General features: G+C 35.4%; 2 protein-coding genes across 7 annotated transcripts; both read left to right on the plus strand.

Annotated features, from left to right (window-relative positions):
* The first annotated feature begins 10,567 nt into the window (after window positions 1-10,567).
* Window positions 10,568-13,399, plus strand: LOC107946566 (plant intracellular Ras-group-related LRR protein 7). Of its 2 annotated transcripts, XR_005921864.1 has the most exons (3): window positions 10,568-12,920; window positions 13,022-13,151; window positions 13,261-13,399. XR_005921864.1 is itself a non-coding variant. In XM_016880956.2 (2 exons), exons 1-2 carry the CDS (start codon window positions 12,324-12,326, stop codon window positions 13,282-13,284), a joined length of 852 nt encoding a protein of 283 aa, XP_016736445.2. In that variant the 5' UTR covers window positions 10,569-12,323; the 3' UTR covers window positions 13,285-13,399. The 2 variants fall into 2 exon arrangements, 1 of the variants encoding a protein (XP_016736445.2); XM_016880956.2 differs by having other exon boundaries at window positions 10,569-13,151.
* A 408-nt stretch (window positions 13,400-13,807) lies between these two features.
* Window positions 13,808-24,519, plus strand: LOC107946565 (uncharacterized). 5 transcript variants are annotated; one of them, XM_016880950.2, is made up of 20 exons: window positions 13,808-13,959; window positions 14,715-14,768; window positions 14,855-14,946; window positions 16,107-16,231; window positions 16,483-16,641; window positions 16,742-16,965; window positions 17,432-17,482; window positions 17,800-17,841; window positions 18,562-18,715; window positions 18,829-18,936; window positions 20,582-20,831; window positions 21,188-21,373; window positions 21,471-21,519; window positions 21,660-21,820; window positions 21,961-22,155; window positions 22,256-22,355; window positions 22,556-22,683; window positions 23,062-23,250; window positions 23,347-23,888; window positions 24,028-24,519. In XM_016880950.2, exons 3-20 carry the CDS (start codon window positions 14,872-14,874, stop codon window positions 24,296-24,298), a joined length of 3,009 nt encoding a protein of 1,002 aa, XP_016736439.1. In that variant the 5' UTR covers window positions 13,808-13,959; window positions 14,715-14,768; window positions 14,855-14,871; the 3' UTR covers window positions 24,299-24,519. The 5 variants fall into 5 exon arrangements, with proteins under 5 accessions (XP_016736439.1, XP_040963092.1, XP_016736440.1 ...); XM_041107158.1 differs by lacking the exon at window positions 13,808-13,959 and adding an exon at window positions 14,270-14,571 and having other exon boundaries at window positions 24,085-24,519; XM_016880951.2 differs by lacking the exon at window positions 13,808-13,959 and adding an exon at window positions 14,271-14,571.
* Window positions 24,520-26,054: the final 1,535 nt, after the last annotated feature.

Consider the following 26,054-nt stretch of genomic DNA (forward strand, 5'->3'; position numbering starts at 1 on the left):
TTCAATTAAAAGTATTAAAATTAAACCGAGTGAACTTACTAACTAATCCGCAGTGTCAACGAAGGTACAGTGACTATTCCGCTATTTTCTTTTTTCCGCAACTCTCAATGCATTATTGATCTAGAATAATATTTTCATTCAATTAAATATATCAATAGAAAATTTAAATTATTTCATGCAATTAAGTTCTTTTTGATATTTTACAAATTTACCCTCACATTTCACTTTTATTCAATTTAATCCTTATGCCCTAAACATGCAAATTAACCATTTTTAATTTAAACCCACCTTGACCAAACCTCTTAGGGCCTCTCTACAGCTTCTATTTTATGTTTTTTCACAACAAATCCTTATAATTATTCACTTTTAACAATTTAGTCCTTTAACGTTAAAATCATCAAAAATTACTTTACAAAATAATCCAATCTAACAAAAAAGTTTAATAATCTTCCATAAGCATTCAAGAAACAACTCAAGTCTTAATGGAAAAAGTTAGAACATTTGACAGTTTTACAAATTAGTCCTAGGGTTAACTAGATTAAACTAATACGAGCTTAAAAATATAAAAATTTACTAAAAATGGACGAAGTTTCACTTACCTATTGAGGAATCAAAGTTGACTGAATGGTGTTCTCTTCTTTTCTCTAGGGTTTTGGCTAAAAAAGAAAAATAATAGAAAGAAGATGATGGAATTTCAACTTTGTTTTAAATTAATTTAAGCTTTTTTAAATAATTACAAATTTACCCTTTTAATTTCTCATGAAATTTTAGCTAAATGAAAGCTAAACCGTCCACTCACCTTCCTAATGGTGTAATTTCCATCTAAGTACCTTACTTTCCTTTTCAATTATCATCTAGTACCTTTAATTAATGGACTCAACTTTTACAGCTTTTATAATTTAGTCCTTTTACTTAATTAACTATCAAAACGATAAAATTTCTTAACCATATTTTAATAGGACATTAATGACCTCATAAATATTAATCATTAATATTCACGGGCCGACAAGTTAGAGTTGTGGTCCTGAAACCACTATTTTTGACACCACTAAAAGATAGACTATTACAGAGCTTTGCACTGAAGATTTTAAAGAGGTTCTGCATGGCGAAGTGTAAACCAATCAGCATGCCTGTTGCACTTGGAAAGAAATTCTATAGCGATAAAAAATTTCAAAAAATTGACGAGAAGAACTATCAAAGTCTTGTGGGTTGTTTGTTGTACTTAACAGCAACACAACCAAATATGATATTTGCAGTTGGCCTATTATCAAGATTTATTCACTGCTGTAATATTTTTTTTCAAAGCAACGAAGAGGGTGCTAAGATACGTCAAAGGAACAATTGATTTTGGTGTTTGATTCGCAATGGTGAACTCCTTAAAACTTATTGAGTACTCTAACAATGATTGGGCAGGATTAATGGATGATATGCAAAGTACTTCCAGATATTTCTTCTCACTAGAATCTGGGGTACTCTCTTGGAGTTTGAAGAAGAAATCAATAGTAGCTCAATCCACAGCATAGGTTGAGTATGTAGCTACAACAACAACAATTAATCAAGCAATTTGGTTGAGAAAAATTTAGTTTAATTTGAATCATGTGCAGGTTAAAGGAACTCAATTTTTTTTGTGACAAGCAGTCTACCATAACAATTACGAAGAACCTAGTATTTCATGGAAAGACAAAACATTTTAAAATCAAGTATTACTTTGTGAAATAAGTCGAACATAGTAAAGAAGTAACTTTGGTTTATTGCAGTACTGAAGATCAACTTGCAGACATCCTAACCAAACCACTTGGAAAGTCAAGGTTTGAAGAGTTGATGAATAAAATTGGTGTTCGCAACATGAAGGCCAAATTAGAGGAATGTTGCAAGATAATCGTTCATGCAAAGTTGGCGAACTTATAAAAATATGATCTGAATTTTTAGAACTTACTTGCAAGTTAGATTAGCAAAATATATTTTCTTTCTAGAAGATTTAATATTTATTAGTACAATATATTTAGCATTTATTAGAATAAAATTTTAAGTTATTTCTTTCCATATTTTGCATCTTTTTGTTATAAATACACATTTTACATTTGTTCAAATATGTGAGTGATAAGTAAGAAAAAAAACCTTAGTAGACAATTTTGTTGCTAAATTTCTCGTTTCTTCTCTACAATTCTTTCTTCATTAGTGTCGAAATTCCAACAGAATTTCCCCATATTGAAGTCTGATGAGTCCGACATGATATCTACGACTACCATGGATTGCCCCATGTCGGAGTCCGATGTTATATCTACGACTAGCAAATACCACAATCGCATCTCCTCAATGTTATGTCACTTAATTAATAATAAATGGTCATAATCATTTAAGTAGATGTCTATTAAATAATTATGTTAATGTCTAAAGATATGACTATTAATTTGGGTAGTTATATTCTTATAAAGAGACATGAGATCTCCTATGTGAAATTTTATTTGCAGAAAACACTATAAAACTAATTTCTTTCTATTCTTCCACCATATTTTATATTCATAGATTATTCTATAAAAAATATTACAAATTTTTTATTTATAAAAATTGATATTCTTATTATGTTCAATGGACTATTTCTGTCAATGCAAAACGTCAACGGCCATTGGACTTGATTATATTCTCAAAATTTATTTATTAATAACTTTTTTACGCACTATAAAATAAGTGAGAAAGAATAAAACCTTAAACAATTATATCTCAATGTGGTTAGTTTACCTACTGGTTAATTAGTACCCATCCCATTGTTTCCACTGAATTAGATCCCCCAAGTATCTTTGTTCCTTTTTGGCTCTCAACTAGTCCCTTTCGTTAGTGAACAACCTTTCCCGACTCCTCAGTAGCTGAGCAGAGTGCTAGCTAGCCATCTGATGTAATCCAAGTCTCTCTCTTTATGTTTTTACTGTGGTAGGTTGTTTTCTTGTCACTGCATGCCCTCAGGTTGTGCAGAGAAATTTTGTAGGGGCTTTTAAAAGGTATAGGAATTATCTCAATTTTCTTGGACCCCTTTTCGTTCTTTTTTGTTCGCATAAAGTCTTACTCGCCTGTTTAACTTTACGCTCAAGGCTTGTTTCCTCTTAATTCAATTTTGTTGCCTAAGGCTTGTTGCAATTCAAAATAAATGAATGATGGTGATGGGTGTGGAAGTGTTAGAGTAGTTATCAAAGTAGTTAAGACTGTTATTATGGTTATCGGTTGCAGTTAGTCTGTTATCAGCAGTTTCTTCATTGTACGTATGACTATAAATGCATGAGACTTCTGCATGCATTAAACGAGATATAATAAAAACTAAGAAAGTCTTCTTTTATGAATATTTTGTAAAATCTAACATGGTATCAGATGTAAGGTGTTTCTTGGTGTTTTTTGCTTGATTTTTCCGCTGTGTATGTTAAGTATGGCTTGCAGCTCTGTTGATGGAGTTGTCGATAGTAGGATTTTTTCATCAAAGAAGATCAATGTCCTTCTTGATAATAGCAACTATTTGTTGTGGCGACAGCAAGTTCTTCTCGCAGTCAAAGCACACAAGCTTCAGCGTTTCTTGGATGAGAATCAAGATTCTCCTACTCAATTTATTTCCGATGAAGGTGGGGGTTGTTGTGAAAATCTGGAGTTTGCTCATTTTGAGCAACAAGATAGTGCGCTTGCATCGTGGCTATTATCTTCTAGCAGTCCGTCTGTCCTACCTCACCTTATTGGCATAGATACAAGTGCGAAGATTTGGAAAGCGGTTGTCACCTTGTATGGGAGTAAAACCACTTCCAAGTTGATGTTTTATCGGCGGACCTTGCACTCTCAGCGCAAGGGTGAAATGAGCATGAAAGATTTTTTAGTCAAGATTAAAGGCTGTTGTGATCATCTTGCCAGTTGTGGTGAAATCATTAGTGAGCATGAGCACATCACTGCAATTCTCAATGGACTTTCTCCAGATTATGAATCTGTTATTATAATTGTTACTTCCAGCCAAGTGCCCTACACGGTTCAAGGAGTAGTGTCTATGCTTCTTAATACTGAAGCGCGACAACAGCTTGTGAGTACTGAAATTTCTAGTTCTGCTAACGTGGTATCGCATCAAACGTCTGACTCTACAGGTTCTAATGATTCCATTCCTTCTTATCAACCATCTTCTATGAGTCGAGGGCGTGGGCGAGGTCGTTCTTTTCACTCGAAGATTCAATGTCAGTTGTGTGGGAAGGCTGGTCATCTTGTTGATCGCTGTTATCATCGGTTTGACTCTTCTTACAAGAGTACTAACTACAGGCCTCCTCCACAAGCAAACATCAGCATGGTTGGCTCCGGTCCTTCTACTACGCCTTGGTTCACTTCTTCTCAACCTCAATGGAATTCATCAGGTTGGTGTTTTTCCACTCTTCCATCGTCTACTTGGGCTAATCCGTTTGTTGGTAGTCCTCCACAACAGGTTCCCATGCCGTCCTCTGGCACAGCCCCAACACCACCTCAGGCGTATGTAGCAACCCCTGAAACTGTAGCTGATAATTCTTGGTATCCAGATTCAGGTGCCACGCATCATTTAACAAATTCAGCCAGCTCCATTGGTGATACTGGATCTTTCAAAGGCCCAGGTAAGGTATTTGTTGGAAATGGTTCAGCTTTACCTGTTATGTCTGCTGGACAGTCATCCTTGCTTACTCACTCTCGACCTCTGTACATGCGATCCTTGTTACTCGTTCCTGGAATTACTAAAAATCTATTATCTGTCTCCAAGTTTGCTAAAGACAATCAGGTCATGTTTGAATTTTTTTCCTGATTAGTGCCAGGTGCGTGATTTGAAGATAAGGGAGATTTTTCTTCGTGGTTCTGTTCATCATGGGTTATACAGACTTCATATTAATCAGTCTAATGGAACTCATGCGTCTTCTAAGTCTGCTCAGTGTTTTTCGGCTTGTGTCAAACTTCCTCTTAGTGTTTGGCACTATCGACTAGGACACCCCTGTCGTGCTAATCTTACAAAAGCACTTATACGATGTAATATACCGTTTACTGATAGTAATAAATTTGTTGATTGTGTTGCATGTCATCTTGGTAAGGAATGTAAGCTTCCTTTTTCAAAGTCAGCAACTGTGTATACATCACCTCTACAACTGGTTGTGGCTGATGTTTGGGGACCAGCTCCGATTACTTCCAATGGCTTTCAGTATTATATTGCCTTCACTGATGCTTATTCTCGATATACATGGCTTTATTTTCTGAAGAACAAGACTGAATTTCAAACTGTGTTTCCACAATTTCATCGCCAAGCTGAAAGGATACTTGGTACAAAGCTCAAGTCTCTGCAGACAGATGGGGGAGGGGAGTTTCAAGCATTGAAAACTTATCTAAATCAACAAGGTATTGTACACCGACTCACTTGTCCCTACACATCTGCTCAGAATGGTCTTGTTGAGCGCAAACACAGGCAGGTTGTTGAAGCAGGTCTTTCTATGTTAGCTCATGCATCAATGCCTCTGATGTTTTGGAATGAAGCATTCTGTAGTGCTGTATTCTTGATTAACAGGTTACCCTCTCATGCTTTGGGTGATGTCTCACCGTATGAAAAACTATTCCAAACAAAACCCGATTACTCTTACCTTAGGACTTTTGGTTGTTTATGCTTTCCCAACATTCAGCCGTTTACCAAAGCAAAGTTACAATTTCGTTCAATACCCTGTGTTTTTCTAGGTTACTCCTCAGTACATAAAGGTTATAAATGTAAAGACCCCCATGGTAGAGTCTATGTTACACGTCATGTCACCTTTAATGAAAATACTTTTCCATACAAAAGTCATTGCTCACCAGTCACATCACCTATTTCTAGTTCACAAGTCAGTGCTAAACTTTTAGTTGTTCTTTCACCCCATGTGTCATGTTCTAACAATATGCCTACACCTCCACCAAATACGCCACCTACCTCCACTACACCTATCCCATCACATTCAATGTCTCACTCACAATCTACTTCCCATAATGTAATACATAGTACACCTACTTTATCACCTTTAACACTTTCTTCTCAACAAGCCGTACCATCCCCACAATCCGCACCTATGCCCACTTCCTTTCAACAACAGGAGCAACCCCTCCAACCCTTGACTCTCAACAATCATCACATGATTACCAGAAGTAAAGCTGAAGTTTTTAAGCCAAAGGTGTATCTTAGTACAGTAGCTTCTTCCCCAAAAGATGATCCTTCCAATATTCATGAGGCAATGATGTTTGAGTGTTGGCAGGAAGCAATTTATAGTAGCTCCAAGCTTTGGCTCGAAATAATACCTGGACTTTGTGTTCCCTTCCAGAGAATCGGAGGGCAGTAGGGTGCAAATGGTTGTTTAAAGTTAAAAGAAAGTCTGATGGCTCCATTGACAGATATAAGGCTCGGTTAGTTGCAAAAGGGTTTTCTCAACATGTTGGGTTTGATTTTCATAAAACGTATAGTCCAGTGGTTCGAGCTTCCACCATTTGCACTGTTCTTTCACTTGCAGTTATGCAGGGGTGGTCTCTACGCCAAGTCGACATCAACAATGCTTTCCTCAATGGTAAGCTTACTGAAGAAATATACATGGACCAACCTCCTGGCTTTGAAGTCCCAAGTGTCTCTGGTCAGAAACTGGTGTGCAAACTAAATAAAGAACTGTATGGTTTGAGACAAGCTCCTCGTGCCTGGTTTCAGACTCTTAAGGAGTATCTCGTGACTCAACTCAGGTTTCGAGCATCTAAAGCTGATTCCTCCTTGTTCATTCGTGTGTCTGATGGGAAGTGTCTTCTACTCATGGTCTATGTTGATGATATTGTACTCACTGGAAGTCATGATCAAGACATTGAAGATGTTGTGTAGCGTCTTCACAGCAAATTTGCTCTCAAGGACATGGGAGCCCTCAGTTTTTTTTTGGGCATTAATGTTCGACGCACTTCATAGGGGCTGATGCTCAGTAAAAAGAAATATGTTACTGAACTACTTGAGAAGACTGGAATGCTTGGAGCAGCATCCACGCCAACTCCGATGGTAAGCACGCCTAAGCTAGTAGTTTCTGATGGCAGTCCTCCATTCTCGGATGTGCACTTATATAGAAGTGTTGTGGGCATGCTTCAGTATGTTTGTATTACACGACCCGACTTGTCATTCTGCACTAATAAACTTAGCCAATACATGAGTGCACCAAGCGACACTCACTGGAGAGCAGTCAAACGTGTATTAAGATATTTAGCTGGCACCATGGACCATGGTTTGTGTCTTACAGCAGGACAACTAGAACTGGTGGGATATTCGGATGCTGACTGGGCCTCTTCTATCGAAGATCGTCGTTCCACTTCTGGATATGTGATATACCTTGGGACAAATCCTGTGGCTTGGTGTTCAAAGAAACAGTCAGTAGTCTCTCGGTCCTTTGCTGAAGCAGAATATCGCAGCTTAGCTAACTGCGTGTCTGAACCAGGGATTTAAATTGCGGTCGCAGTCGCGTTTTCGGTCGCATTGCGTTTATTGCGGTTGCGGACATAACGGATGCTATTGCGGTCATTGCAGGTATCGCGGTCGTGAATTTTACATTACTTATTGTGTATTGCGGGTATAGCGGGTTTCGGCAGTAGCGGTTTCGGACGGTGCCGCTACCGCTATATAACGGCCGCTATTTCGGTAACGGACCGCTATTTAAATCCCTGGTCTGAACTCCTATCGATTCAACAGTTGCTGCATGAAGTTGGAATGTCAATATCTAAGATACCAACCATCTGGTGCGACAATTCTTCTACAGTATCCGTTGCTGAAAATCCCACTCATCATACCAAAATGAAACACGTTGAAATTGACCATCATTTTGTTCGTGAAAAGATACTTGCTGGTTGTTTACAAGTCAATTTTGTTCCTTCTGCTCAACAAATTGCAGATGTCCTTACAAAACCAATCACGCCTAAGCAATTTTCTTCCTTCAGATGTGCTCTTCGAGTGCTACCATCAAGAGATTTTTGTAATATAAAAACAAATAAGCAAGGGGAATGTTAGAGTAGTTATCAAAGTAGTTAAGACTGTTATTATGGTTATCGGTTGCAGTTAGTCTGTTATCAGCAGTTTCTTCACTGTACGTATGACTATAAATGCATGAGACTTCTGCATGCATTAAACGAGATATAATAAAAAGTAAGAAAGTCTTCTTTTATGAATATTTTGTAAAATCTAACAGGAAGGACGAAAAATGAATGCACCATATGCTTTTGTTTCCTCTTAAGTCAACCTTTTGTATGAGATAGAAATATTTGAACTGTAAAAATATTCTTGTATGAAAGTCACAACACCAAAAATACGAAAAAGGTACATAGAGGTTGTACATCTTTTCCTTTTATCTTGCTCAATTCCTCAAAATTATTAGGTCAACATGCATAACGAAGAAGATTATATTCTATTCTCCGATTTGTAACTGATGCTTTAGTAACAAAGTATCTTAGCAGGCAGAATCCTTTGGAATCTCTCGAGATACTTATGCGGTAACTTGCTTCATGCTTGAGCCGTAATGCAGCAGTTTGTTCCTAAGGTAAGTGAGTCTAGATTAACCGAGCTACAAAAGGGAAAAAAAATGAGCTGCCAAAGAAATCCATTTAAGAGATGATAAGCATATGTGATATGATTGGTTACTAGTGTAAAAAAGTTTATTTAACAAAAAAGTTATAATTTGTACAAATTTAAACATGTAATTAGAAAAATGAATAAAAACTATTATAAAAAATAAAACTTTTAAAATAAATTCAAAAAATCTTTCTTCTTGCCACAAACAAGTCATATAAGTAGTTAAAAATTACCCATTGTGATTAGTTTATAACTAACCAAAGATTAAAACATGTGAACAAAATAATACTCCAACCGCACATAACCGTTACCAAAATGTCCCAAAGGACAATTAACAAAGAAAATAGTTTTATTGAATGACACCAAGCTCTTCCTAGGGATGATCTTATTTTATAGAAGTATTATTTGACAATAAAAATCAAAATAAATGATAATAACAACAATTTCAAAAAACAAATTATCATGTGAAAAAATTCAAATAAAGGATAAAACTAGAATATTCAAACACGTGCTTAATACACCCCCATCAAGTTAGTTGTGTTACAACACCACCCCACTTGGACAGGATCCGAAGAAGAGCTGGTTTAGGCAATAGTTTTTAGTGTATCTACAAGTTGATCAGTAGCATGAGTGTGTTTGATGATTACTTTATGAGATTGAACATGATTTTGAACAAAGCAAAACTCCAATCGTTTGTGTGTTGCTGTTCTTAAGGTGTTATATGCCCCAGTTATAGGTACTCGTATAATTGTTACTTTATAACTTGCAAAAATCAACTGCTTCTATATTGAAAAATACTGAAGTTAGCCAATAACACGAAGATACATCATACATGGTTGCATCAACGGTATGAGACCCATCAGAGGCTCGAAGCAAGAAATTAAAGCACGTGGGTGTTGATATACCTTTACAGTCTTGCATATTGGGTCCTTTTGATGACTCAATTTAGGGTTGGTATTGATAAATGGTTGGTAATGGTGGCTCGTGTTGAAATTTCAGCTTCAGTTTGCATGGGGAAAGAGAATAATTGGGTGGTTCTGAGGGTCTTCACACTGGTAGGTAAGAAAAGGTTGAGGTTTGGATCAGTTGAAGATGGGGACTCTATTCTGATGTTATTTGAGTTGGAAGGGGGAGAGAAAGTAGGAGGAGGTGGGGAGATACCTATGGTTGCGGTTGTCGTTGTATGGAGCCCGGAGTCAACGATAGAGGAGAAGGGTTCATGTGACCTGATTTTAATAGGAAAAGCGTGGTAGTTGTGGCAGAATTTTGATTGATTGCGTGGAAAGCAAAGCTAAATTGACTGTGGAAGTATCTTGAATTTTTCATTAAAACCTTGAAAATGTTGGTTGCATGGAAGAATACATGCTTTGAAAGGGAAATACTAGTTAAAAACAAGACATCACAAGAGATAAAAATTCGAACTTAACTGGGTCATAACATAAATGAGCATGATAAGCTTCTGCTTTGATGATAAATAATTTATCAAAATTATGGTATCTAGACTTTATCATTTTTGGTCATCAACAAAACACAAACCCTATCTCTAACTTCAACTACTCATGACCATGGTGTTCTTCTGCTTCTTCTAGTCAAACAAATTTGCAGGTCAGTTTACCTATTTTTCTCTTTTCTTATTGCATTTGAATGGTTGATAAGCTAAACTTTGTGTGTTAGTAGTAGGTTTAAATGGTTTAATCATTCTTGATCGTTGTTCAAGATTAGTTAATCCGAATTAGAAATAAAATAAGAGAAAGGGTTCCATGTTTTGAATCTTTAATCACCATAATACCACTTCATGTGTGCTTAATGTGTTTTCAATTTTTTTTTTGTTTGTTTTTTATTTTCTAATAACAATAGTTTTAAAGATACTTTCGCAAATAAAGATAATGAATTATATTTAATCGTATTTATTATATTATTTTGTATTTGTTAAACATAAATAAATGCATAAAAAGCAGGTTGTAATACGTGACTTTGTCTATTGAATATCAAAAAAGAAAAAAAAATAGAAAAGACAAAGAAAAGAAAGTTTAAAAGGGGAACCAAAGCAGGGAACAAGAAAATAAAAGAGAGAGAAAACGGAGGCAAAAAGGGAGAGGAAAAGTGTAATAAAAGAAGAAAAAGAGTTTAGGGAGAGAGGAATTAGATAGATTGAAACTTGAAGGAGGTTTTGGGCCGCAAGGGAATACACTGATGTCAGCACTTCCATTGGCAAAGCTTCGTCTTGCTTTCCGCCTGCCGCTGGGGATCGCCATCAGTCATGGCTAATTAAAAATTTGGAGAGAGGATGATCAATTTGCTTTTAGCTGACATCTGGAAACTAACCAATAAGCAATACAAAGTTTCAAAAGTTTTTCTTCTTTTAAGCATATAACCGGGAAAAAAATGTTTATTTTACATTACAATAAATTATCAAAGGTCTTCTACTGCCTTTCCGAGAAGTGTTTGATGAGTAACCCCAGAAAAGATCAAGTCGAAAACCAACAAGCGAAACGAAATTTTCATAATTTTTGTTGTTTAAAGCAAAGACCCCGGGAAAACAATGTTAACATTCCGACAATCAAAGGTCTTTATTGTCCGTCCGACAAGTGTTTGATGAATAACCCCTGAGAAGACCAAGTTGAAAGTACGAGCGAGTGGGTGACTTGGTGAAACAATGGTAGGCAACGATGGTAAGAAAAAAGAAACTGGAGAAGAAAAGAGACGGTGAAATGCAGTGGATAAAGCCTGAGGAAAGCCATTTTTTTAACTCCAGAACAAACTATCAGGTGTTGGCTTTCAGTATTTTCTCTCTTCATTTTGTTCTAAATAATATATTTTCTTCTTTTAGTACAAAGAAGGTGGCAGCCCACAGATCGGGCAGAAGGAAGGTGTTTTGCAGAAGTCGAGATTTGAATCCTGAACTCGTTGAATGTGTCTCCTAAGTAATTATATGAACCAACCAGACTAGTTTGGATTGTTGTAAAAATGTAGTTTCTAACATGACACTTAAAATATAGTTTCTAACATGATAATGTTAATGGTTAATTAGAAAGTTCAAGAAACTTGAATGACTGATGCTGTAATATATTTTATATATCACGATATATTTACAATATGATAGAACTTGCATATTTTAGTAACGATTTTGAAACCAAAATAACCCCCTAAATTCTGAACTCATTAATCGATTTGGGATAACACTGTTAATTTAATGGTTTGGGTCCTATTTAAATGGGTAAATAAGAATGATTAGCCCTCTTGAATTTAGATCCTGTATGCGGATAAATGTTGAAATGGTTTAGGCTAAAGAAAAATAATTGCTAGAACTGTTGTTTAACTTCTGTAGTTAAGTTCATATTAATTTTGAAGGTTATTTCAATATGTTTATACTTGGCTTGTTGTAATTGATATAATAAATGATGGTGATAGGTGTTAATAAAGAAAAGTATACAATACTTTTGATTGCTCTTTAAGTCAATTTTATTTGTCTGAAATATTAAACTGCAGAAATATTTTTCCATGAAAATCACAGCTCCAAAAATGTGAACAAGAAATACATGGAGAATATACATCTTTTTATAGTAGTAATTAACTTAACTTTTATTTCTCAATTCCTCAAAGATTATTTGTTCAATATACATAATGAAGGATATTATTTTCTTCTGTTCAGACAGCAAGTGATGCTTTACAAACAACGCATTGTGTGAGGCAAGATCCTTTTGAATTGCCCGATTAACTTTTGTGGTGTCATACTCCAGACTTAACTAAAATGCAGCGGTCTGTTACCCAGGCAAGTGGGACTGGATTGGCCGAGGTACAAAAGGTGGAATGGGCAGCCAAAGAGATCCATTTAGCAGATGATAAACATATAGTGTCTGAGCTGCCAAGATGTCCAAACAGCTCTTCATTGATTGCATTGTATTTGCAGGGAAATTATGAGCTGACAGTTATTCCTTCCTTGTTCTTTCAGCGCATGCAACTTCTCCAAATATTAGATTTGTCCCGTACTAGCATCAAATCTTTGCCAAAATCTCTTCGTAAGCTGCTTGCATTAAAAAAACTCTTGTTACAAGGTTGTGATCTCTTCATGGAACTATCACCTCAAGTTGGGAAACTCAAAAATCTTGAAGAGCTTGATCTTGATGAAACTCAGATCATGGATTTGCCTAAAGAGACTGGAAAGCTACTCAAGTTAAAACTATTGAAAGTATCATTCTATCATTTATGTGGCAAAAAGACGTTGAAATCGAACATTTTGATTCACCCTGAGACAATATCCAATCTCTCACAACTTGCAGAGTTAAGCATTGATGTGAATCCCGCAGACAAGAGGTGGGATGATTCCGTGGAAGCCGTTCTGAAGGAAGTATGCAACTCAAAAACATTGAGGACTCTTAGCTTGTACCTGCCCACGTTCCAACTTTTAGATTATGCATCATTGATATATCCTTCCTTGTCACGCTTTAGATTTACTGTTGGCCATCATAAAAGGAGAATCATATCTCGTGTACCTCATGAAGTTGAAGCAGAATTCAGAAAATGGGACAAATGCTTGAGGTTTGTGAATGGTGAAACCATCCCAACTCAAATAAAAGGGGTACTGAAATATTCTACTTCATTTTTCTTGGACCACCACATAACTGCTATGAATTTATCTGAATTCGGGATCGAGAATATGAAGGGGCTAAAATTTTGCTTGTTGGCAGAATGTAATAAAATGGAAACCCTAATTGATGGAGAGATGCGTTATGAAAGAAATGAAGATGACCAATCTGAATCTGACCCTGGTTTTGTACAACACATGCTTGAATCCCTAGAATATTTGAGCATTTATTACATGGAGGATTTGCAGTGTATTTGGAGAGGAGCAGATCGTTTTGGATGTATGTCTAAGTTGAAATTCCTGGCGCTGCATGCATGCCCCCAGCTGAGTAAAATTTTCAGCCTTACTTTGCTTGAAAATTTTATCAACTTGGAGGAGATAATTGTTGAGGACTGCCCCCGAGTCACAAGCCTCGTAAGTCATGCATCCGCCAAGCCAATCATGTCAGATAAAATATTTCTTCCAAGTTTGAAAAGATTGCTGCTTCTTTACCTTCCTGAGCTGGTCAGCATTTCTAATGGCCTATTGATAGCACCGGAGTTAGAAAGCATAGGCTGTTACAATTGCCCAAAGCTTAAAAGTATATCAAAAATGGAATTGTCAAGCAAAACTTTGAAGATAATCAAAGGAGGATGTGAGTGGTGGGAGGGTATGAATTGGAATGAAACAGAGTGGGGAGATGGGCCAGGTTATCTGATGCATATCTTTTCCCCTATCGATAACCAGAAAGATTTGATGACCCAGATGGTAGAAGGTAGAGATCTACTTGAAGTAACCATACAAAATGAAGACCAACAACTAGGTAATACATCTTTGGATTTTTTTTCCCCCTTCTCATTTATCATCTAATTTATTAGCATATGTGTGAGATCAATTTATTGTGTACTTAAACCCTTTTTTTGGGCAATTGTGTAGTTCTTATCATCCCAAGAAAAGCTGGCATAGCTAAGCTGGCTACAAAAAGTACAAACTATTCAAAATGCAGTAAGCCAAGAAACTTGGAACAGACTAAGCTCCGGAAACATCCTTTCATATTTCTGACCAAATCATATAAATGTTGGCAGTCCCAGCAACTGGCGTAATAACTGAGATAAAAGCCTTATTTTCTAGCCTTTGCTTTACCCAATAAAATTCTATGGTCCAGATCTAGTCACTTTGTTGTCTCTGTAAACTGCAGAAGAACTTGAATTCCAAACTTGCTGTGTGAAATCACAAGCAAGAAATAGATTACCCCTGGACTACTCAACATAATTACAAAATTCTGACAAGCATGGAGCTCTCCAAGAGCTAATCTTCTTTTAGTTGGCAGTCTATCTGAATGTCCATGAGGACAGTGATTGGATTCCTTGGGAATATGGTATTAAACCATAAGTCTATGCCATTAAACTGTCTCGTGCTTGTGTCAAATTCCTAGGTACAGTATGAAAATGCCCTATGTTCTCATGTATGTATATTATGGCCTAAATAATATGAGAAAATGTGCCCTCATTAAAAAAAAGTTTGTTATTGACTGATGAGAAGTGATGATTTTAACATTGCTCATTTGAACATTGGTAGGTGATCAAAAGCCGCTTGAGGTTTCAGCACACGATCATTGAGGCCAGTGCTTGGGTAATTTTTCTTTGCAACTCTTATGAAACAACTTATAGTTTCGGTTTGTTTAACTCATTTGGGCAATTGTGGTTAATAACTGTTAGATTATACTGAGGAGAGAATGATGGGGACAGATGTGAAAGAATCTCCGTCGGCATGTGTATTTCCATCCAATCCTTTATGTAGGACTTCCCATGTAAGTATATATTCCAAAAACAGCATATATGTTTTCTTCTTGTTTTATTCAGAGGTTTTACTGTCATGAATGTCTGTATTTCAACTGGAAGTAACTGACCTCTTTAAACCACGAAATTAAAAGCCTTGGCAATTTGCTAAGTCAGGTAAGGATACAAGCAACATGATTTCTTTCTAGAGGCCCAAGTTTTTATTTGTTCTGTTTTTTGCTAAAATAAAGCCCAAATTGTTGGACAAAACCAGAATCATCTTTATTCTATTAGTGGATAATAGTAGAGATTAAGTATTATTTTAAAGATTACAAACATTGATTTTTTTATTTTATTTTAAGTGAATTTATATGAAATATACTCACTTTGTAACCGTAAATATAGTTTGCATGCAACTTTAAATTTTTTAGCTTATTTGAGAAATTGAACCATCTCAATCATTTTTTCCCAATACTTTGTGTCGTAATGAATTTGGTTTATCTAGATTAACTTTCTTCTTTTAAACAGAAAAGAAACTGTGTAAACCTAAGTTATACATGCCAATCTACACATACAAGTATTTGTAGCGAAGTGGCCAGAATTTTGTTATATTTTGGTCCATGTCCATATTTGATCCCTCATATTGAAGTCAATCTCGTCAACAAAAGGAAGACTTATGTGGCATAACCTTCCCCTGCTTGATTTCTCTCAATTTTCTGTTTGTTGGGTTTTATTTAAATTTTTTTAATTTCTTTAAAAACATTGCATGCTAATAGTTATGATTTTTTTCTTCTACTTGAATACCCTTTAATTACAATTAACCACTTTTTTAGTGTGTTGAGATGGGAAAAACACACACACTAAGGCTCGTTAGATTGCCATTTGAAGTGTATTGTGGGCCAAAATTTTCTAGATGGCATGGGATGTCATCGCCTAACCTTCCACATCATCAATTTAAGGCTGGTCCTTAACAATGTTAAGGATTTAACTGTAATCAACATTTTATGAAAGTAAAGGATTTAACTGATTTTATAACAATCCTTGTATTGAGGAGCATGATAAGCCATCCCCACAAGGATGTCTCAACCTTCAGCAACCATATGTATTTAATTTGGTTTTGTTAATTTGAGTCAAATCTTATTGTCAGCCTTGATTTGCTATTATCATTACTCTGAATTTGTTCAAATTTCAGGCACCAGAACAAGCAAGGAGCTTTACATCAGGGAATAACAGGAGTCTAGAAGATGATGAATGTTTTCTGGTTCCAAATATTGTTGAAGTAGACGTAGATGAAGATGAACCTAAGGCCAAAAGATGGTCAGTTCAGCATTTTATTTTGATGTAAATTTTGAAGTGGCCTTCACTTTCTTAAACCAGAACGTTTGCTTTGCTGCATTTGCTGACCCCATTTCTCCAATATAAAGTGCCTTCAAATTTCTTTCAGTTTTTGCGCCAAGGATGTAATTAAACTAGAGGAAATCAATTCTACAAGTGGTTTGGTTAAATAATTGAGCTTACGGATTACAAAAAGAAAAGTTTCATTAATGCAGTGGTTTTACAATCTGCAGGAACCATACTGAGAATGAAAACAAGGGTGTCATAGGTTCTGCAAGCAAAACCACGCGAGGGAATAGAGCTGCAAATCAAATCAGAAGCAAGGTACTGGATGATGGTTATAGATGGAGGAAATGGGGGCAGAAAATGGTCAAGGGTAATCCCTATCCAAGGTGATTACTTCACCTAATCTTGTTCAGAAATTCTGAAGTTGCTAAACAGTTTTGCTTATTTTATTATACCTTTATCCATGTCTTTATCCACTCTGTATAGGTTATACTACCGGTGTCTGTCAACTTGTTGTCTAGCGAAGAAATATGTTGAGCGAGACTCCCAAGATACAAGCTTTTTTGTCACCACCTACCATGGGCTGCATAACCATGATGAGTGGAATTCCAGGGGGTTGTCTAAGTTGCACTCTCAACCTTGTATTGATCATAGGGCCAATAACGTGAAAGATGCTGCTGAGGCAGCTAAGAGTATCTGCCCTACAAAAGGTGGAGATACAGTACCCTTCCTTGATCGTCATATTATCAGTTTGACGCAAAATAGAGAGTAACGATTTTCATTGAACCTTGAATTTTACATAAATAGGAATGTTTTTATCATCTGTTTTGATGATTAATACTTGCGTCAGAAAATTTTAGAGGTGTGGAGTTTACAACAATTTTTGCAATCTATACATGATTTCTGTAGAGTGTGTTGATAAGTGCTTAGTGAAAGATTGAATGTAAATCAGAAAAAGAAAAAGAAAAAGTGGGAATAAATCATTTTGTATCAGTAATTTTATCATAAAAACTTCAGTGATGGAGAAATTTGCTCGAATTTTCTGTTTCTCTCATTGGCTTGCACTAGAAATTATATCAGAAACATTACATTTAACAGCAGCTATACAATGCCTAAAAGATAAAAAGCTATTTGAGAAAATTTGTTACTAAAGTCTGGTTCATTTGACATTGGCAGAATATGGAGATGTATTTCAAGCTTCAATACAAGATGAAGGAGCACACCCAGGTAATTATTTCCCAACCTTAATATTTCTTTTTTTTTGCTGTCAACTATCTCTAAATACCGATATAGAAACAGAGGCATCTCTGAGGAATGAGCATTTCTTGAAATCTGTATCTTCCATGTCATTTTACAATTTGAGGATTAATATCAATAAATAACTAACATAAAAAGATTGCATAAACCTGAATTTGTCTAGGGGCTTGTTGACCCAAGCCATTTACAGTATTGAAACTTTCTAGATTTATTTATCCTTATTTTTCTGTTCATTTGGAATGCAAGTATGCTCTTATTGATGCATTGTAAATTGGGAGAATATTCAGGTATTCCTGAAGCTTCAATACAAGATGAATCCCAACGATCAGGTAATGTTTTTCAATTTGAGTCTTTGAGAAAATGTATTATTAGCATTTCCTTGTTTAACCCACTTATAAGTAATTGTTTTATCTGAGTAACAATATTTCTGCTTTTTGTTGTACTTATTTTTTTGGCCAGTAAGTATTTCTTGCCTAGCTAATACTGTGTCATACAATCATACAACTTGATAATTTATGTCTAATGAAGGAGAAATGAATCCTTTAAGCCATGTTCGGCACATGGATTAGCTATGTGAGATTGAAACTAGTGGTGATGGGAGATTGTGGTGAGAGTGGGAATTGCTGCGATACGATTGAAATTAGTGGTGTGGTTAGAAGGAGCCAAACTATGCCACAACATGCTTTTCCGATCAGCATGGTGTTGTATGATTGGACCTAAAAGGTGCCAACTGCACTGAAATATAGCTCCCGAATGAGCCAGATTAGTCTTCTTTTGATTGATATTTTTGCTTTTCAATGAAGTTGGGTTCTCAAATGAGCTTAATTATGCTGTGCTTGATTGATATGATACCCTTGCGAAGGGTGAATGGGAGCGAAAGAGTCTGATAAATGAGTTAACACAAGGAAGAGAGCCCAGGCAACTCCAAGTTTATCTAAATGTTCCTCCTTCTTCTTCTCATGAAACTCAAGAATTGTTAGTCCAAAAGATCCAAGCTTTGTATGAGAAGGCACTTTCAATGCTGAATTGCAATATTACCTCTTTGACAGCAGGAGTTGAGCCACAACCCTCTGCACTGGAAATCATAGTGTCGGAGTCAACAGAGTCAACCCCGCTTCCTCTTACTGGAAGCCCCTTGAGTGGAGACTTTGATCGTGATTTCAAAGAACAGGATCAGTTCAATTTAGATGCCTCCAAGAAAAGGTATGTAAGATAAAAACATAGGCACTTTTATAAAGGTATATACAACCATTATTTCGTGCAATATAGGTTAATTTTGTTTTATTCATTTACTTTTTGTTGTTCATTGTTTGCAGCGAAACTCAACAAGTCCAAGTGAGGCCTGGTTCAGCCTTGACTCCTGATGATAGCTTCTGTTGGAGAATATCTGAACAAAAATATGTCATCGGAGAAAAATATCCAAGGTTTGCCAATCACCTTTAAAGCATGCATAAAACTCTCTGTACTAGTTTTAATGACATGTGCGTGATACATCAAATTATAAATATTAAAAAAAATTAAAGCGTAATATCAAGAGAAAGTGACATAAAATCATTTTAATTTGATTTTTCTATCCACATGAATTATTTAAAATATAAATATTATAGCATTTTAGAGTAATATCTTTTTAGTTATTTGATCTGGTAAGTTAATGTTTTAAAACTATAATTTTGTTATATATTCAATTTGGTATTTTAAAGTTCATGATATTTATAAAAATATATAATACGTTGTATCATTTTTTACAATTATGATAACAAAATTTACTATTACCTTCTATTATTAATTGTTTATTTTTGTGTTATATATTAGTTTCTATTATTTTATCTAAAATAATTTTTTCTTGAGTGTGAAATCATTTATTGATATGTTATGAAGCGCTTACCTCTATTTTATTAATTGGTTACAAAATATTATCATTGACTATTATGTCATATATCATATATTATTAATTTATAATTAAATTGATGTCTCATTGACTCATGACTTAAATTGAGTTAAGTGCTTAATATCGATCCCCCATCTAACTTCCACTTAGAAGTTATTCTCTCTGAGTGTGTATATATTAATAAACTATATACAAGGTTATATATCCTAGATTATGGCACACTCACAATGAGGATGAAAAATATAATTATATAACAAGTGTATTTATAAAAAATTGATATAAATACTGAATATAGTTTTGGTTGAAATAGTAAAGTACAAATGTTATAAATTATAGAGGCTTGGGTTCAAATCCTATTATATGTGTATATTTCTTTTTATTTTTCTATATAAAATATATAAAATGACAAAAATCCCTTCAAAATAATATAATTTACTTTGTAAAGTAATGGTATTTTAGTCATTACTCAACTGAGTTGGTGTTCAGTTGACCCATGACACCAACTCAATCAAGTGTTTAATTGAAATTTTGATAAATAAATTCAATTATCAAAACTATTAAAATTCATTACTTGAAATATTTAATATCCATTTTATCTAAATAAATTTAAATATTTATTGCATACTACATCAATCACTTAAGAAATTATAATTGAAAAATGAATTTTTTTTAATTTTAAGACAAATTATTAATTATTTTACAGATGTTTGTGATTAAACTTTTTGACGTTAGATGATATAAATAAAAATGTTCAAAAAATTAACAATCCAAAATTTTCAAATTATCTTAATTTCATGATTTATATGGACATTTACACGTAGCATGATGAATATTTTAGCAATACCATGTAATACATGATACATGTTATAGTGTTTATATCATTCAATCATTAGTGACTAACGACCAAGAGATCAAAATTCAGTATCCTTAATTTTGGTACATAAATTGATCATTCTGGTAGTTGCATGACCAAGTCAAACCTATTGAACACTTGGTCATCATATGTGCAATTTGCCTTTTCGTTATCAATCACATATTACTGTTGATATTTGGTCTGCTTCAACTTTAAACCATTCAAATTGAATAACCTTTTTGAAAGAGTCCTAGGTTGCAGAGCCTGACTTGTGTGTATGTGTGTGTGTATATATATATGTATGTTAACCATTCTTTCTGGATTGTAGAAGCTTCTTCCGGTGTACCCACAGACACATCCAAGGTTGTTTAGCGACAAAGACAGTACAAAGATTAGATGATGACCCAACAATCTTTGAGATTACTTACCATAGAAAGCACACTTGTAATCTAGCCTCCAATGTCATGCCTCCCACAGCACCTTCAAGAAATCAAGAACAAGGAACCAGAATAGAGCCACAGCAGCAGTATAACCAGCTACCAGAAGAAAACCAGAAACAACAATCGCAAGATTTACTGGTGAGCTTCCAGAGAGGACTTAAAGTTATAGCCCAAGACTTGGAGACACCTGACTGAACATATCCTTCTTACCCTAATATTTCATCTACAGTTCATTTTCATTTGTAACTTTTAGAACTCAATTTTGAATGAATTCACATCTAGAAAAATGCTTTGAAGATCTCGTTTGTGTGTATGAATGTGTAATACTTCATTTAGTGGTCCAGCCTGATAAAGGAGCATTAGTTTCTTTATCCGTTTTAGTGCCTCTTGTCAACTTTAATCTTTTTGTAAAACCGAATCTTTTTTTTAATCGATTTTGCCTATGCGTAGCTTACATTATTGACATGACTTTGTCATTTTTGTCACATTTGCAGGTTTTGCCATCAACACCTGGACAATGTGTAGAGCAGTCTTTGAATCAGAAAAGCAATTCAGGCAATGACCAGCAAACTATCAGTCAGGAAGACAATAATTCCACCATTGTCTGTCAGGCATCCTCACCTAGCCCCTCTGATTCTTCATCAATGAGATCTCAACTTTCTGCAGCAGCACTTTCAACTGTATGTAATATCTTTAATTTGTATATTATTAATCTTGTTTATCCTCTTAGCCTGGTTGGCCTTCATCAGCATTTGATTAGATTTATTCAAATTTGAGGCACAATTACAAGCACAGAGATTTGAAGATCCTTCCAAACAAAATCAATGCAAGTACTCTCTTTTTTTCATTAAGTCAACTTTTCGGTTCAACAATTTTATAAGCTACAGAATGCACATGAATTTTGTTCGTTGATCAATATATATGAATTACTTGGAAAATCTTATACAAATTATTTGGGTATTGAAGTATACAAGAAACATTATCCGCCAATGTTGGGAGATGAAGTTTGGCGTCTAGACATGATTGGTAAAAATGGAATTATTCATAAAAGGCTAGCCTCTGAAGGCATTAACACAGTGCAAGACTTCTTGAAAATGTCGGTAGTCAGCCCTGGTGAGCTTAGAAGGGTAAGAATTTGCAATCACTTGACTAGCCCAGAACCTGATATATACCAATTTAGTGTCTGTATTTCTTTTTTTGAACTAATTAGTGTATGTATTTCTTAAATATAATCATAAATGACTTGTTTCTAAATCATGTTGAACAGATTTTAGGCCCTAGAATGTCTGACAGAATGTGGGATAATGCAACCAAACACGCCAGAACTTGTGCTATGGGAAACAAATATTATGTTTTTCGAGGCTCAAATTACAGAATCTTGTTAAATCCCATTTGCCAACTAATGGGAGCAGAGGTTAATGGCAGTATATATCCTACTCACAGCCTGAGTAACATTGACACAGTATGTTCTGTGAAAAGCTAAATAATTTATTTATTTTGGGTCTTAAATATCTATTAGTCTAATATTCATTAAATCGTGAACCTGGCATTTGCAATTGCAGGTATATCTTGAAAAGTTGGTGAGACAAGCATATGTAAATTGGTCTTCCTTGGAAGAGATAGAAGGAATTTCCAATGAAATTATTGGCCCTCTAACGCAAGGTAATTCCTTTTTCAATGAACTTTCATAACATTAAACTTGACCTTGTTTTCAGGGCCTTTTTAGTATTGTTTTACTTTTACATATGGAAATTTGCGGAATATGAAATTACACTTAAGACTTTAGAGTTCTTTTACGCATAAGAGCTACTTTTTCCCCCTTATTTGTCGTCCTAAAATCAGTTATGAGTTATCATTGTCAGATATCATGGCACAAAGGACGGCGGCAAATGTGATTAATACAATTCCATCTAATTTGCCTGCTATGCCTCCTTCTGGTCCTTGGTTACCTGAGCTTCCAGATCACCCTGTTTTGATGGACAACTCCAATGTAAGTACATATTAGCGCTCAAGGTATTTTTGGTTTGAAAGAGGTGACAAAGTAAGCTTTAGGAGACGAGTAAAACACGTCAATCACCTCTGAATGATGTTTCTGTAATATTCATTTTCATTCATAAGTTTTAGAACTCAATATTTAATATATTCAGAGTTTGAAAAATGTTACGGATCTCCCTTGTTTGCGTGGATGTTTGAGTAACATTTCACTTAGTTTTCCAGCCTGATAAAGGAGCATTAGCTTCATTATCCATTTTAAAGCCTCTTTTCAACTTTAATCTGTTTTCAAAACTGACTCATTTAGTTTTTGTTTATCGATTTTGCCTATGCCTTACATTTTTGGCATGACTCGTCTCTTTTGTCCCATTTGCAGGTTTTGTCATCTCCAACAACAGGAGAATGTGTGGTGCAGTCTTTGAATCAGAAAAACAATTCAGGCAATGACCAGCAAACTATCAGTCAGGAAGACGATAATTCCATCATAGTCTATCATGCGCCCCCACCTAGCCACTCTAATTCTTCAGCAATGATATTTGAACTTTCTGCGACCACACTTCCAATTGTATGTACTTATCTTTAATTGTATGTGCTTAATCTTGTTTATCCTCTTAGCCTGGTTGGCCTTCGTTAACATTTGAAGGATTTATTCAAATTTCAGGCGCAAGTACAAGCACAGAGTTTTGAAGAACTTGCCGAACGGAATCAAAGCAAGGGGAATTTACAATTTCAAGCATGTTGCTACGAACAGGACTCTGATTTAACTAAGAGTGGAAAAGCAGCTGATGCATCAACTTGGAAGTGTTATGGCACCAAAGGATTGATTGGAAATAGAAGAAAAAGTTTTTACAGGTGTGCACACCCTGGTTGCCAAGCTAAGAAGTCAGTTGAGAGGTCACTAGATGGGAAGAGCTTCATAGTGCTTTCTAGAGCTTCGCATAACCATCCCAAGTCACTACCTACTAGAACATCACTATCTGCGTTTTCTCACATTCGGGCTTCCAATCATCTTACCCTCAAAATCCCGGATAAGTCCTCTGTCACATATGAAGGTGGACAAATGGATATGGATGGATTGGTGTTTTTTGTGAGATCAGTGGAGGATGAAACAGGACTTCAAAATTTAATGGATAAAAAATCTGATCAGCCTTCTGATAGACATAAAGTAGTCGTTGGTTTAGGTGTTCGTAAGGCCAAAACAAGGTTAGTCGAAACTTGGAACACCATTCTAACTATATTATAAAGTTGCATCTGTGATTTACAAAGAATGATCTCAAAACTGGATGCTCTCTGTTTTTTATTTTTTTATTTTTGGCTTGATCTAACTTAAAAACTCAAATAGTTTTAGGAAACGTGCAAAAACAACCGTATTCAAGTTATCAAGCGATACTAATTTCAGGGAGATGGTGCAAAGTTTCACTGGAAAGCATACGACTGAAGTACAGGAAGAAAAAGTAACGAGAGGAATCCCTAGGAAGAGAGCATGGGATGCAAACCTGAAAGAAATCAGTGGCAATGATATCCATTGTGTAAGGGAGAATGTAGCTGATGGGACGAGTCAACCGGATGTCATACAAGCTGATCATCCAATCATACGCTGCATTCCCAGATGAATATCTTGACTTGGGTTGGTACTACAAATAGTATTATACACATTTTAATACTAATAATTTGAAAACACTGTATGCCTTGTCAGATACCCATTTGGCATTCGGCGCCTATTCCTAATATTATATTGAAAGGAAGAAAATATTGAACGGAGTGCAAAATGTTTTTAACTATTTCATAAATATGTATTTATAAATAAATAAAACTAATAAAGTTTTTTCCTTTTCATCTAAGCTGCTATATACATTGAATCACAATCACTGAAGTTAAAAATCTAGTACTCTACTACTCACAGTAAATTACTTATTCATGCTTTAATCTTTTCACTTGTATCAATGAAAGTTGCTTGTTTTATACATGCATGCATGCATACATACATGTATAAACTACTTTCCTTCGTAGTTTGTCAATTGTATGATGGGGATCTGGGACTGGAAAGCCCGGCAGAACCAGCTAGCCGGTTTGAGGAAAAGAGAAGTGAGCAGATGGATCTTCCATGGCCTGCCGAAAACTCATTTTTGGTGGAAAACAACATTGTTACCCCAGAGGGATGGGACCATCTCCGTGGAGCCCGACCTGAGTAATGAGATTGACTCTTTTGAAACCCTGAAAATGAAATATGCTTAGCTGAATTTAACTAGTAGTCACATGCCCTGTAGTGAGCTTGTTAATTATATATACATATTTCTTAGGTGACTTTGGGTCCATTTCAGAGTTATGATATCAATGAAGTTGCATCACTTTAAATGACTCCCCCCATCATATGTAGGTGAAGACAGAAGAGCTAACTTCAAGATTTAACATAAATATTTGGTTATTTTCCTTCTCTAATTATTCTTCATCATTTCTCGAATATTTCGTTAAGTGCCAATGAATGAAAGGTACTTGACAATTAAAAAAGAAAAAAGCAAAGCCCCATTCCTATGCAAACAAGACATCCCCTGTAACAACCAATAATTAGGTGTACCTGAGGGAATGAGAATTGTTGAATTTTAATCAAAATCTACTACATTAAACTTGGAATCTAAAGTGAAACTGCACCCACCACATAAAACTTGTATGTTTTTTTGTCATGATTAATTAAATTATTGAAGGAACCTAAACTCAGCAGTGTTGTTTAGGTTGGGATTTGCTGGCTCAAACTTTAATCATTGTGAACAATAATGGAATGAGTTTGGAAGTGATTTCATTTGTTGGATAAAGCAGAAGAATCCAAAATTGGTGAAACCCGAAGTTTGCCAAAACCAGCCAGCATTACCTGAAAGGTACGTGATTGTATTGGTTGGGTCCAGTCGTCCGAAGACCTGTTGCTGTTGAGTTGGCCAATGGCTTGGCGGTCTTGGAACTGTCTAAATCCTTGGCTAAATTACTAAAATTCGCTTCACCCCACGTGCAGGACAATGTGTCCCCCCCCCCCTCCTTAATGGAGCCACCACGATAATGGTGCTTTCCCTGTAGTGATGCTAATTAGGATGTTACCTAAAATACAAAACTACTCTAGAAGTGTTAATGGGGGATTAAAAATAGGTGCTTACCGAGATTCGTCCGGATTCAATTTATTGGTGGATTAGTCTATTTCATGTTTGTTCTGAATAATCATTCAAAAGAAAGAATTTTGGGGGAATCCGTGGAGTGCACAATCGGTGAGCCACAAAAAAGAAAACCCAGATTATTAAAACCCCAATTTGGCGGTCCTTCATTCTGTGAACCAAAACCTCCCATGCAACTTTCATATTAAGTCATGAGTATGACTCTTGGTTT

Source organism: Gossypium hirsutum, chromosome D12 (genome assembly GCF_007990345.1).
Source record: "Gossypium hirsutum isolate 1008001.06 chromosome D12, Gossypium_hirsutum_v2.1, whole genome shotgun sequence".
In the NCBI taxonomy this organism is placed as follows: domain Eukaryota; kingdom Viridiplantae; phylum Streptophyta; class Magnoliopsida; order Malvales; family Malvaceae; genus Gossypium; species Gossypium hirsutum.